At 39.6% G+C, this 12,200-nt stretch overlaps 1 protein-coding gene across 4 annotated transcripts; it reads left to right on the forward strand.

Moving 5' to 3' along the window:
* The first annotated feature begins 7,199 nt into the window (after positions 1 to 7,199).
* On the forward strand, positions 7,200 to 11,833 carry LOC116252770 (uncharacterized). Of its 4 annotated transcripts, none has more exons than XM_031627286.2 (3): positions 7,200 to 7,413; positions 7,852 to 9,649; positions 11,159 to 11,833. In XM_031627286.2, the coding sequence occupies exons 2-3, from the start codon at positions 8,021 to 8,023 to the stop codon at positions 11,501 to 11,503; spliced, it is 1,974 nt and encodes a 657-aa protein (XP_031483146.1). In that variant the 5' UTR covers positions 7,200 to 7,413; positions 7,852 to 8,020; the 3' UTR covers positions 11,504 to 11,833. The 4 variants fall into 4 exon arrangements, with proteins under 4 accessions (XP_031483146.1, XP_031483148.1, XP_031483147.1 ...); XM_031627288.2 differs by having other exon boundaries at positions 7,867 to 9,649; XM_031627287.1 differs by lacking the exon at positions 7,200 to 7,413 and adding an exon at positions 7,420 to 7,579.
* The last annotated feature ends 367 nt before the right edge of the window (positions 11,834 to 12,200 follow it).

The raw sequence follows: 12,200 nt of genomic DNA on the forward strand, positions 1-12,200 counted from the left end.
TCTGTGGGATTCATGAAGTAATACTGCCAATGCTATGCTGCATGTTATCTTCTTTTACATGGAAATGATTTTTTTTGGCTATCTATAAAGAGCGAGCAACAAGAAGGAAATGAATATGTAAATGTCATACAAATATTTTTCTAGTTGATATAATTCCATTTTGCTGATAGTAAGCTATAGAAAATTGCCAAACAAGTAACAACAGACAGCCTTTTTCTTGAAAACGCGAACGTGAGGATAGAATCATCGATCATCGATTGCCTATAAGTTGAAGACGATTGGAAGATTGCTTGGAAAATGCCTAATTTCATGCGAAAGAATAACTTTTCTTACGAGTGTCTTAAGAAGAGGCCGGGTTTTTTTTTTTTTTTTTTTGTCAATTATTGCACCTCTCAAGTGGGTCTGAGTCTGAACCATCCATTTAAAGGGAAGGGCCCACCAGTTGCCTGCTACCGAAACATGATTCAAGGACGGGGACATGAGGATAAGAATGGCTTTTCATGCCATCCTTTCGAGGAAATGCTTGTGGGCCCGTGATAGGTAAAGTCTGGCATATCCATTCCGTGCAACTGCTCCCCATTTTTTTGGCCTTTCTAAGACGGTAAAAGCAAAATGGGTTGTAGAGGCATATCTAGATCCAAAATTCTGATCTTGGCTTGTGGTGTATGCATAATGGAACACACATTTGGACTTGATTTTAGAGTGCTAAATTTTAACCAAATTGCAAGCTTAAGTTGGTGACAATCTAAGGGATAATAAACAAACGACTCTTCTTTTAAGTTAATGTTGCAAGGTGTTTTTTTTAACAATATGAGAAGATTAGCTGCATTTTTCATTTGCCTCGAATTCCTTTTCTTTTTGGTTAAGTTTTATAACATAGTAATAAATCTGAACTCAAAATATGTAAATAAGAAAAAAAAAGCCTAAAAAGGACAGGCTTCTCATAGGCCTGGCTTGCTTCAGCACGCGGCCAGTACGTGCAATGCGTACCTGCCCAATACATGCCGATTGCCGACCTCAAGAATATGATCTTGGCCGTGTACCAAGAAGAATAAAGTAATAAAAGAATCAATTTCCCTTTTATTCAAGTTTCTCGTAGGATTTCTCAACAGAAGAAGAAGAAGAAGAAGAAGAAGAAGAAAGGATCTAATTAGATGGACAAGCAAGGAACAATCCCCACAAAGCGTGAAGCTTCGCACAGTGCACATCTTTTCTGGTTCCTTCCTTCTAATCCTCCTCTGTTTGGACAATGTTTTCTGGCTCAACCTTGTTAGAACGGAACTGACAAAAAGAAAAAAAGTATTGGTATCTTTCGCTCTCTTCAAACAAGAAAAGACGAAGGACGAGGACTGATCAAGAAGGCAACCAAAACCATGAGTCTTAAAGAAAAGCATTACCAAAAAGATCTTGGTCTCCAGACAAAACAAGAACCTTATGATGGTCTAAATCTTTCAGACATCTTAAGGATCGTCTTCTGGCAAGTTACACTGCTCTGGTCGCCCCTTGGTGTAAAAACTCAAAAAAAACTCCGCCCTCGTCTACCAAGAAAATATCAAGAATGCAGAACCTCTATAAAAACACACAAGAAGTTGATGAATGGTATACCACTCTCTAAAAAATTGTGTTCTCCTCTTAACTGTTCTGAATAGCATGGCAGTATTCTAAAATCTCTTCGGAACAAGTCTGCAATTATTGCTTAACAACCATTTGTCAAACATCACATAATGCCCAACTTTGTTTCCGAATTTCCTTCAATTCATAAAGAAATTCAGTCATATTTTGCGCCACCAACACTCTGATCAACAAAAAAACAAACAGAGGAAAGGGACCGAGAGCTAAAGGGCAAAAAATGGGGCAACTTAGGGATTCAGAAGGGGCGAGGAATTCAAGCATGACGCGAAGTGCCTTAAACAAGGGTCACCGGCATCATACTACCTTCAAACCACCGTCTTCTTCCCAAACCAAAGACGCTGTAGTCACACGGCATCAGAGTTTATCAGTTTTAAAGACGCGAGGGAAAAACTCTGGAGAAACAGCCCTCCCTTTGATGTAGTATAAACCGCCATGAGCAGTAGGGTTTAGGGTTAGGAAATAGGATGCAACCACAGCCCGAGGTCACCCAGGGCCCCCTCAGAGTTATCGACGGCATCCACTTAAGATTTATAAATAAACTCAAACTTTTTCTCAAGAACAGATACAGGACTATGTTTTACTGTGAAGCACCAGCCGAAGCATAAATGAGTAAAAGGAGTGATGAAGTACCGGCGTAAGAATGAATGAAGAAATTGATGCGCCTTTTAGGATGGGGACTGGATGAAGCCACGATTTATCCAGATAAAGTGGGATGTCTCATCGCGTGCATATGCGATTTTTGAAGGAAAAAAGTATTTGAAGAAGATAAGTAAAAGAAATTGACCAACTGAAACCAAAACAAGTATGACGTCGAGAAAAATTTAATAAGAAAAGAAAACGAAAAGAAATTCCTCATGGATTTAAGTAAGGGCACACTTTTCTATGGAGCAGTATAACAGAATTCTACCAAATGATAAGTGAGAAAAAGAAAAGCTGGCAGCATGCATTTTCTTCTGAGACTCTGGTTCTATTTACAGGAAACAAGAGACTGAAATGCCGTGTGAAAAAAGTATATATATATATTAGATTTCAAACAAAGCCATCAAAGTTTTCTGTGAAGGCTGGACAGAGAATCTCTGATCCTGGATACTACCAACTTTAGAGAGACGTGGAACTCTGTTCTTCATAGACATCAAGATCCAACACCATCGATCTCTTCATAGATCTGCGGGGACAAGCTCTTCTGAAAAAATTTAAAAGGGAAATGATTTCTAAAGGCAAACAGTCCTGTAAATCTTTCTCGTTATGTCTATATCTACATCTATTGAATGCACCATTGTTGTGGTGCCTAAAAAGCCACATGGGACCGTACCATGCCAGTGGAAAGATGCATATATACCGCAATCACAATCATCAATATTTTTTAGTTCCCCAAATGTCTCCTGTCAGCAAAACAATTCTTCTAAATGTTAGTGGTAGTTATTTTGGTATAGAGATTTTGTTTGGGGTCCTTTCTGGCATAAAAAGTTAGAAAGGGCAATAAATTTATGACACAACCATGTGGGACTCAATAAAGTTAGTGTGTAGTCTAACCCTATAAAATTTGGATGTGTCTGAGAGATATGGTTAATTAAGAACCTTAGCTTATTCAAATGACATAAAATAGTCCATAGGTGATGCCACATGCTGGGTGCAATAAGGCATCCAGTCATGTATAAGTATTAGAAAAATGTGCATTATGGACCTTGGTGGCATGGCTATAATTGATTCTGTTATATGCACTGCTAATAATCATCTGTAGATACCAACAAAAAATAATCCTCAAAAGATGCTCGCTTTCACTTTTTGTTTGCTTCTGCACATGAGAGAGAGAGAGAGAGAGAGAGAGAGATTTTGCTTCATTATATTATGAAGAATTAAGTGTTAGATTAACAAGTTGCTGCTAAGTTTGATTGGCAGCAATGGCTTTTGCTTTTTCTGACAATAGATTGGCAAATTAGCACTTTAATGTTTTACACATTGCTCTCTGCGCACTCGAACACAAACCAAAAATATTGTAATTAGCTGGTAAATGAAAGGGGCTAACTGAATGATATTACATGGAGTGTTCTTTAATTCCTACTGTCATTTTTTTTGGGGTGACCAACTGCATGGGAGCAGTGCTGCCAAGATGCATTGATTGCTCCATAGATCACATCTTTGTGTTTGTGGTGCCACAGCTTCCAACCAAGTAAAAGGTCCAAGTACTTGAGACATTGACAAGCAGGAAAACAATTGCTTGGTACATTTATTCCACATTTGAAGGGTGGGGTTACTGTCCAGCACCATAATGACCATCTGCTCTGGTGCCCTTCTGCTACAAGTGTAGGGCTGTACACAAGTACCACTTGGTCTTATGACTGCTTTCTCTGTTATGGTGCCTCATGTCCATATGATCTCTGTTATGGTGCCTCATGTCCATATGACATGTATAGACCTGCAACTGGCCAACTCCTCTCTCTCCTTATACACACACACACACACACACACAAGAGAGAGAGAGAGAGAGATGATAAACATAAAAAACGCCATTTCTAGTTTATTCTATTTTTATTTTTTATATGTGAAAAAGTTAAGAAATTGTCACATATAATAATCAATAAGTAACAAAAAAAGCTAGACTGTAATAAAAGAGATTAATGAGGATTGATTGAATCTCCCGCTATAATATCTATGAGTCGAGAAGATGTGTGTGTGTGTGTGAGAGAGAGAGAGAGAGTGAGAGAGGGATGGTCCCATTAATTGTTCTTTGAAAATTACTTTTTAAACTAAAGATACATGAAGCAAATATAACATATATGATTTTTTAAGGGTTTAAAAAGATTCACTAGTAAATTGGTGAAATATATGATTTTCATCAAAAATAGTCAAAAGGTATAAGAATTGGTCAGACCAACCTCATCAAATGAGGGTCAGTCGAACACACTTAATTATACGTCTCTCTGAACTATGTTCATAATTGCACAGGAGAGGAGAGGAAAAGAGAGAGAATAATGAATGGTAGGGCGCACACAGATTATATATCATGATCTGCACGTACGAGAAAACAAGCTTGGAAATATGCACTAGAGGTTCAAAAGTATATATCGGTGTCACAAATATCAGCTGCATTTTCGAAATGTCATGATTCATGTGTAGAGGTACTGACAGAGGGTGATTGACAACAACTAATCTTTTGTGCTTCTTCTTGTCTTGCTTATATTTTATATTTTATGTTAATTTGTACCAATATATCATTAACTTCATTCATTTTCACTTGCTTATATATTTGTCATCTTTTGTTTTTGTTTAGAAAAAAACTAACTTGAATGGAAATATCAAAAGTTGCAAAATATAGAAAGAGAAAGTTTTGGCCACATATATAAAAGTGCATATGTGCATTTACCTTTCATGATACATCCTTAGACTACACAGTCACACATATATGTCTCATTCTCAAGAAGATCACAGTGAGGTCCTGAAAATTTTCAAAAACAGCTGATATTTATCATAGCGTGAGCACCTTCCTATTAATTAAGAAATAATTTAGCTACATTGGGATTTTTTTCTCAAATTTTTAAGACAGGCATTTGAAAAAAAGAAGAAATAAACAGTTGTGGTTCTGGTGCACACACATATCCATCTTGCCGGTGCCTTTCCATTGGTTGGCACTTCTAGAATGGACGTGTACTTTGACCGCCTGTAGAAACAAAATTTTAAATTAACTAGTTTCTTCTTCCTTTAATCTTTCTAGTTTTGACAGCCAAGCTGAGATTGTAATTTCTGCCGATCCAGTTCATTATATTCCCTATAATCTTTTATTTCTGTAATTATAATAATTTCAGTTATAGTCAGTAATTTATGGAGAAGAAAAAAGAAAGGAACTCTCAAGGAACCTAACCAGCACATGCTCACATAAACGATCGAGTTCTTAACATGAACCAGTTGTGAATCTCTGCAGACAGCTCCTGCTCTCTTTTTTTAATTACTAAGACTTGCTTTTCTTTGAGTTTTACCTGTCAAAAAGAAAATCAAAAGCTTGAACACTAGGGGTCAGCAGAAGTAGGAAAGGCGCCGCAGTAGAGGGCTGTCATGGTTAACAGTTTACTGCCCGTGCTTACTTTGGTAAATGTTTTTTGGGGTTTAAAAGGCTCTTCGTTTTAAGAGTTCAACGCTGCTGAAAAGGAGAATGCATTTGCTAGAACCAAGAGAAACGATTGCAGGCGGGGATGGGATGGCAGACAGAGAAAGAGATTCCCCTACTTTCTTTCAGAAGTTTAGAGGAGAAGGTGGGGTGGATGCAGCAGCAGCAGGCAGCAGCTAGCTGGTGATCAGTCCATCTCTTTCACAGACTGCCAAGTTTGCAGTATAAATTTTGTTCTGTAGGTGAGTAGCCGCTGGACTCTTTAGACTCTGATTGAGGCCAACCACAGAGATGATTGAGAAGATAGACAAGATGGTGGGGTACAGAATTTTGCGTCATATTCACGTGCCAGCCCTTGGATTCAATGGAAGGGAGCGCTGGGATTGAAAGCAAAGTACGAGTAACCTGTGGGTCCTCTCTCTCTCTCTCTCCTCCCCTCTCTAGCATATGCATGTTTTTGGTTTGTAGTTATAGAAAGTTAGACAAGTCCGGACATAAATATGTTGCCATGTCATATTGCTACCTTTACATAATTTCTCAGGAAAGTTAGAGAGAGAAAGAGAGAGAGAGAGAGAGTTGAATAAAAAGATGTATTTAGAGTGGATTTAGCTTCGAAGTTAGAAACCCATTTGATTAAATGGGTAATGCCTAGCAATTTGATTAATTACAGAGTCGGATTTGGATCTGAATGATTAATATGAAAGTTTCACATATAATTGTATCCAGGGGCTTGTATGGAACATATATCCAGTTGGTTTATTATAAGATTGTAAGACGCCATCAAGCTGATTTTCTCATCTAAACTCTTCTAATATTACGATCATATAATTATGATGCATATGCATGTGTGTGACCGCGCACATGCATGTGCATCATCAATTGCACCATTTTTCTCTCTCTCACATGCACACATCTATGCTCCCCTTTTTTCTTTCTCTCTCCTATACACATATGCACTCATATGATAATGTCTCTCCTCCCTTCCCAAAGTGGTAAGTCCAACACTGTAAAGCGTAAAAATGGCCATGGCTGCCCTTCTATCTGTTTAACTGGAAACAGAAAAAAGAATCACACGCTTGAGAGCGAAGATTGGCACGTATCAGTGCATAAAGGGACAAGTGAATGCTATTTTTTTCAAGAAAAGAAAGGGCAAAAAAAAAAAAACCTGTGGCATCTTTGACTGCCCGTGAAGAAGGGGAGGGGACCAGATTTCCCCACAACCTCCTTTTCCTGTTTTTTAGATATTCTCATTCCAAACTTGTCAAGATTTCCCCAAGCTAAAAATCTTCAGATTCATTATTCGCCTCTCCACCACCTTCGTCATTTAATACTTGAATCTAAATTTAAATCTCCATCAACCATTAATACTCAATTCGTTGCAGTCCGTTGCAGTAAAGAGCAAAAGACCGCAAGAAACAAGCGAAGTAATATCGTTTATAGGAAAAGCAGAATAAAATGCACAAGATAAAACAGCGACCAACGCAATCGATCACCTGATATCCACAAGTCGTCTCCTCTCTTTTGACACTAAAGTCCACCAATATTTTGGTCATTATTATCTCTCTTCTTTCTGCTCATGCTTTTTCATGCTGGCTTTCTTATCTTCCCCCATTTTACTCTTCACCACCGTATTTACAATAGACGAACATGCCACCAGTTTGTCAAGTGCCTGCCATGAGGTAAGCTTTCTCTTGTGGGATCCTTTTTGTCAACTTCCTGGAGTGTGGCTTTCCGGTACATGTTTCATAGTTTCTTCTCTCTGCAAGTACGTGTATAGTTCTTGAGATTCTTTGCGGTCCTCCCACGGCAGCCTCTGGATTATTGGGTGTTCTTTAGGATCTTTAGGTACCCATTACCTTCTTTTCTTTTTCATCCTCTGTACATGAATACCATATTAGGCGTTTGTAGGTGTTGCTTCTGCTTCCTTTCTGTGGTGGAAAAGGGGAGGTTAAAATCTAGGTCCTGTCGGTGTTGAGTTATTTTTTGGTGGTCTGAATTGGCGTTCTTTGTATTGATTCAGAGTGGGTTGAGAGGAAAGTTTTGGTGGGTTGTGGGTTTTCATGCCCTTGACTTTCATTCTGATACTGTTGCTTTTTCATTTCTCTTGTTTTTGGGAGATGGGTTTCTTGCAGTATCAACCGAAGAATTGAAATTGGGGCGTTCCGTTCTTCCCTTTGGTTGGTAGATTTGATGGACTGTCAACGTTGAAGTGTGGAGTTTTCTTAGGCATTTTACCGTGAATTGGAGGAAGACCAATCTAGAGGATTTTAAGGTAGGGGGGAGACGATGGCAGCGACTCTGCCTGTCGAGGTCTCCAGGTATGCTCACAGCCCAGTTCACAGGGCTGTGGCAATTCGTGACCATGCCATGCTAAGGCGCATCGTCTCCACCCTTCCTCGCCTTCGTGATCCCTCTGAGATCCGAACTGAAGCCGTCTCAATCTCTGAAGAGGAAAAAGCGGAAGCGATATCCAACGTTATCGACCGGAGGGACGTTCCCAATCGCGAGACACCGCTTCACCTTGCAGTGAAGCTTGGTGATGCAGTTGCTGCAGAGATTTTGATGGCAGCTGGGGCTGACTGGAGTTTGCAAAATGAGCAAGGATGGAGCCCCCTTCAAGAGGCCATTTGTGCCAGAGAAGAAGCGATTGCACGGATCATTGTCCGCCATTACCAGCCACTTGCGTGGGCTAAGTGGTGCAGAAGGCTTCCTAGGCTTGTGGGTACCATGAACAGGATGAGGGACTTTTATATGGAAATCAGTTTCAATTTTGAGAGTTCTGTGATTCCGTTTATCTCTAGGATCGCACCATCTGATACATACAAGATCTGGAAGAGAGGATCCAACTTGCGAGCCGATATGACCTTGGCTGGCTTTGATGGATTTAGGATTCAGCGCTCAGACCAAACCATCCTCTTTCTTGGTGAGGGATCTGAGGATGGTAAAGTCCCGCCAGGATCATTGTGTATGGTTTCTCATAAAGATAAGGAAGTTATGAATGCTTTGGATGGTGCGGGCACACCTGCTTCAGAGGCTGAAGTAGCACAGGAAGTGGCTGCTATGTCACAGACTAACATTTTTAGGCCCGGAATTGATGTCACTCAGGCTGTTTTACTCCCGCAGTTAACATGGAGAAGGCAGGAGAAAACCGAAATGGTTGGCCCATGGAAAAGCAAAGTCTATGATATGCATCATGTCGTTGTAAGTGTCAAGTCTAGACGTGTGCCTGGTGCAATGACAGATGAGGAATTTTTCTCTTCTTGTAATGAGAATGATACTGAAAGCGAAGATTATGAGGACTTGCTAACAGATGAGGAGAAACGTCAACTGGAAATTGCTCTGAAAGTAGACTCATCTGAGGCCGCTGATGATGGGGGTGGTGATGGCTTCATCACTCACAGACATAGTTGTTATGAACCTCGAGAGATCCCAATCGAGGACATGCAAAATAGTCCCAAAGTGGAGAATAAGCAGGAGAAGAAAGGGTGGTTTGGCAATTGGGGAAGGCGTGGAGTGAAAAATGAAGGACAGAAGAAAATGATTCCCCCTAGAAATTCGGTCTGTGTTGAGGAGAAAGTGAGTGACCTCCTTGGTGAATCTCCATCTAGGCTTCAAACAAGACCTGGAAGGCACTCAGTGGAGATTGTTCGTGGGGAAGAATTGCAAAGAGCTCGAGACAGAGAAGCTAAAAAAGGGGCAATAAGTTCCGAAAATATGAGTCGCAAAAAGGGTGGCAGCCGTGAGAGTGAGTATAAGAAAGGGTTGAGACCTGTCCTCTGGCTCTCTCCTGACTTCCCACTTCAGACTGAAGAGCTCCTGCCACTTCTTGACATTTTGGCCAACAAGGTCAAGGCCATTCGTCGTTTGAGGGAGCTGCTTACCACGAAGCTTCCTACAGGAACTTTCCCAGTCAAGGTATCACCATTTGTGCTTTAAGCATGAAAAATAATGACGAAGGTGCATTGGTGTTGAATGCTACTGTTGACTGTATAGCTAATTCTTGTTTATGCATCTCTTGGCTTCTATAATAGAATGACTTGTGTAGTTTTAATCCTGTTTCAAATGGTACTTACTGTCTCTATGTGTCAACTATCAGTTTGATGATATCACATTCCATTCGAGCAGGGTGATGAAAAGTTTGATAAACTATAGCACAAGTCTACTATCACTATCATGTGAACGTTGACCATTGGATGGTCTATGACTTTCAGAGAGGGGTTCAGGATGGTCCCTACTCTAGCTTTCTAGATTTATGCAAAACAAAAGTTAAGACACAAGAGAAGAAAAAATTATGGGTCTCTTGTGTCTGGTTGCTAGAAGCCAGAAAATTCTTATTTTTACATTTTGAGTGTTAAACTCACTGTTTTTGAACGTTACAGATGTTGCAATCTAATCCATTGTTGTAATCGTTCATGATTTTAGCTCTAATTTGTATCAACATTGTGTTTTGCATATTGCGGACAAGGTTATGAGTGGAATTTTCATTATATGAACAAGGTTTTCGGTTAAGAACTTTTCAATCACCTGATGTTATTTGAGTGAAGCTCGTCAAGGTTGTAGCGCTTTGAGATGAAATCGCGAACTTCTGATGGTGCTTAGAGCTAAAGCAGTGTTGTCTTCATCCACATCTGAACTAAGATCCTAGAAAAGGAAGCTATAAAAATTTTCGCCCATAGTTTTAGTTTTAGTGTGCTGCTAACTATAGAATTTGTGGTAAACCCTTTACAGTTAAAAACTATTTAGCTTGTGCATCTGGAAGGGAATGTTTTGCAAAAAGATAAGCATGTAGGTTTGGTTAATATTCCCCAAAAAGTGGAAATATTTGCTTTTATTCTTTGTTTAATGTGGGGGAGTTTACGACTGTCGATGATTGTAGAAGTGATTCTATTCATTAGTTCCACCAAAAGTATTTCTTCTAGTACTTTCTGATCTTACTGAGATAAGCTCCAAATAGTTGGTTAGGGCAATTGGATCACCTATTTTCGTGCAAAATCTCACCAATAAAATATAAGCTGATCCAATGCAACTATAGATAGATCTTGTATTCAAGCAGTATTTTGCACCAATAAAATATTAGCTGATCCAGTGCAACTATGAATAGATATTGTATTCCCACGCTCCAATTGGCATGTCTTTTTTGCTAAAAAGAGACCATGCTTACTCCTAAAGTTTTTATCAGTTTCTTCTCTTTCCTTTCCGCCCTTGATTGTTCAAACAAAAAGTCATTTATGCTGTATGTCATGATGATGGCTGCAGCTAGCAGCAATGGAGATAGTAGTGATGGGAAAAGTTGGATTGCATGTGTGAGAACAATATGTTTGTACTGAAGCTGATGTGTTTAACATGAGCATCATTCACTTGATTATAATTTATATTGTTTCTTTAGGTTCCTGACAAAGCAAATCTCTTGAGAATCATTTTCAGGTTGCTATACCAGTTGTTCCCACAATCCGTGTCTTGGTGACATTTACAAAGTTTGAAGAGCTGCAACCTGCAGAGGAGTTCTGCACACCACCTTCAAGCCCTGGAAATAGTCTGAGCACGGGAAGGGAGAGTCCTGTTCTGCAACCTTCAACCTCATGGTTTCAATGGATTAAGGTCCCTTATCGCCAAAGCTCTTCTACACTTTCAGGCCCTGGAAGCCGTGTGGAAGACATCCAGGACCCTTTTGCTATTCCTCCAGATTACAAGTGGATTACTGTGGAAGAAAAGAAAAAAAAGATGCAGGAGAAGAACAAAACAAAGAAGGGCAGAAGTCAGAATTCTTAGATGAGAAGGTATTCATGAGAAACTCTTCCAGTGATTATGCTTCTTGTGCCTTCTTTCCACCCGCTTATCCCCACTAGGAAGATAAGGAAGGAATATAATGGCACGGTACATACTCCTGGTTGATGGCTGAAATGTCCATATGATTACTGCCACTGGCAACAATTTTCCAGGAGTAAAATGATGAGGTGCAATTTACAAATCATTGCTGAGCAATTTCAGGCAAGCTGCAGTTTCGTCCTACATTTCTGTAAATTTCTGAAATATTTGTAACCAATATGAATGTTTCAATTTGTTTTCTCACATTAATCAAAGCAAACATTCATTTGGTAATTTCTATACATGAAGCATTTGTGATTTTATGGTTATCAACAGCGACAGATAAATATCTTATTTATAGTGGGAAATACTTCGGTAGCCAACCCGTGATCCTGTGCCACTTAGTAGAGCCTTTGCTTTTTTCCCTAGTTTGTCATTGTTGCAAAGAAGACGATTCAGACCGTGGAAACAGGTGCATATTTTGCATCCTTTGAGATTAAAGAGTGAACAGCAAGCAAGGGGAGTTCGTTTTGAAAGAAAGTTTGGGCTGCATCATCAGGTTGCTGAAACGTTGAGAAGGCACATACTGGACAAAATAGTCCACACCAAGCGCAACTGTTTGGAATTTGACCCTCATTATATTATGAACTATTGGCTTGCC

This window comes from Nymphaea colorata, chromosome 4 (genome assembly GCF_008831285.2).
Source record: "Nymphaea colorata isolate Beijing-Zhang1983 chromosome 4, ASM883128v2, whole genome shotgun sequence".
Taxonomy (NCBI): domain Eukaryota; kingdom Viridiplantae; phylum Streptophyta; class Magnoliopsida; order Nymphaeales; family Nymphaeaceae; genus Nymphaea; species Nymphaea colorata.

What these genes read in the sequence shown, in the direction of transcription:
- LOC116252770 (XM_031627286.2), top strand. Translation starts at nt 8,021, where the DNA reads ATGGCAGCGACTCTGCCTGTCGAGGTCTCCAGGTATGCTCACAGCCCA. An exon ending in CAGGAACTTTCCCAGTCAAG is followed by an intron (nt 9,650 to 11,158) that starts GTATCACCATTT and finishes AATCATTTTCAG; the next exon opens with GTTGCTATACCAGTTGTTCC.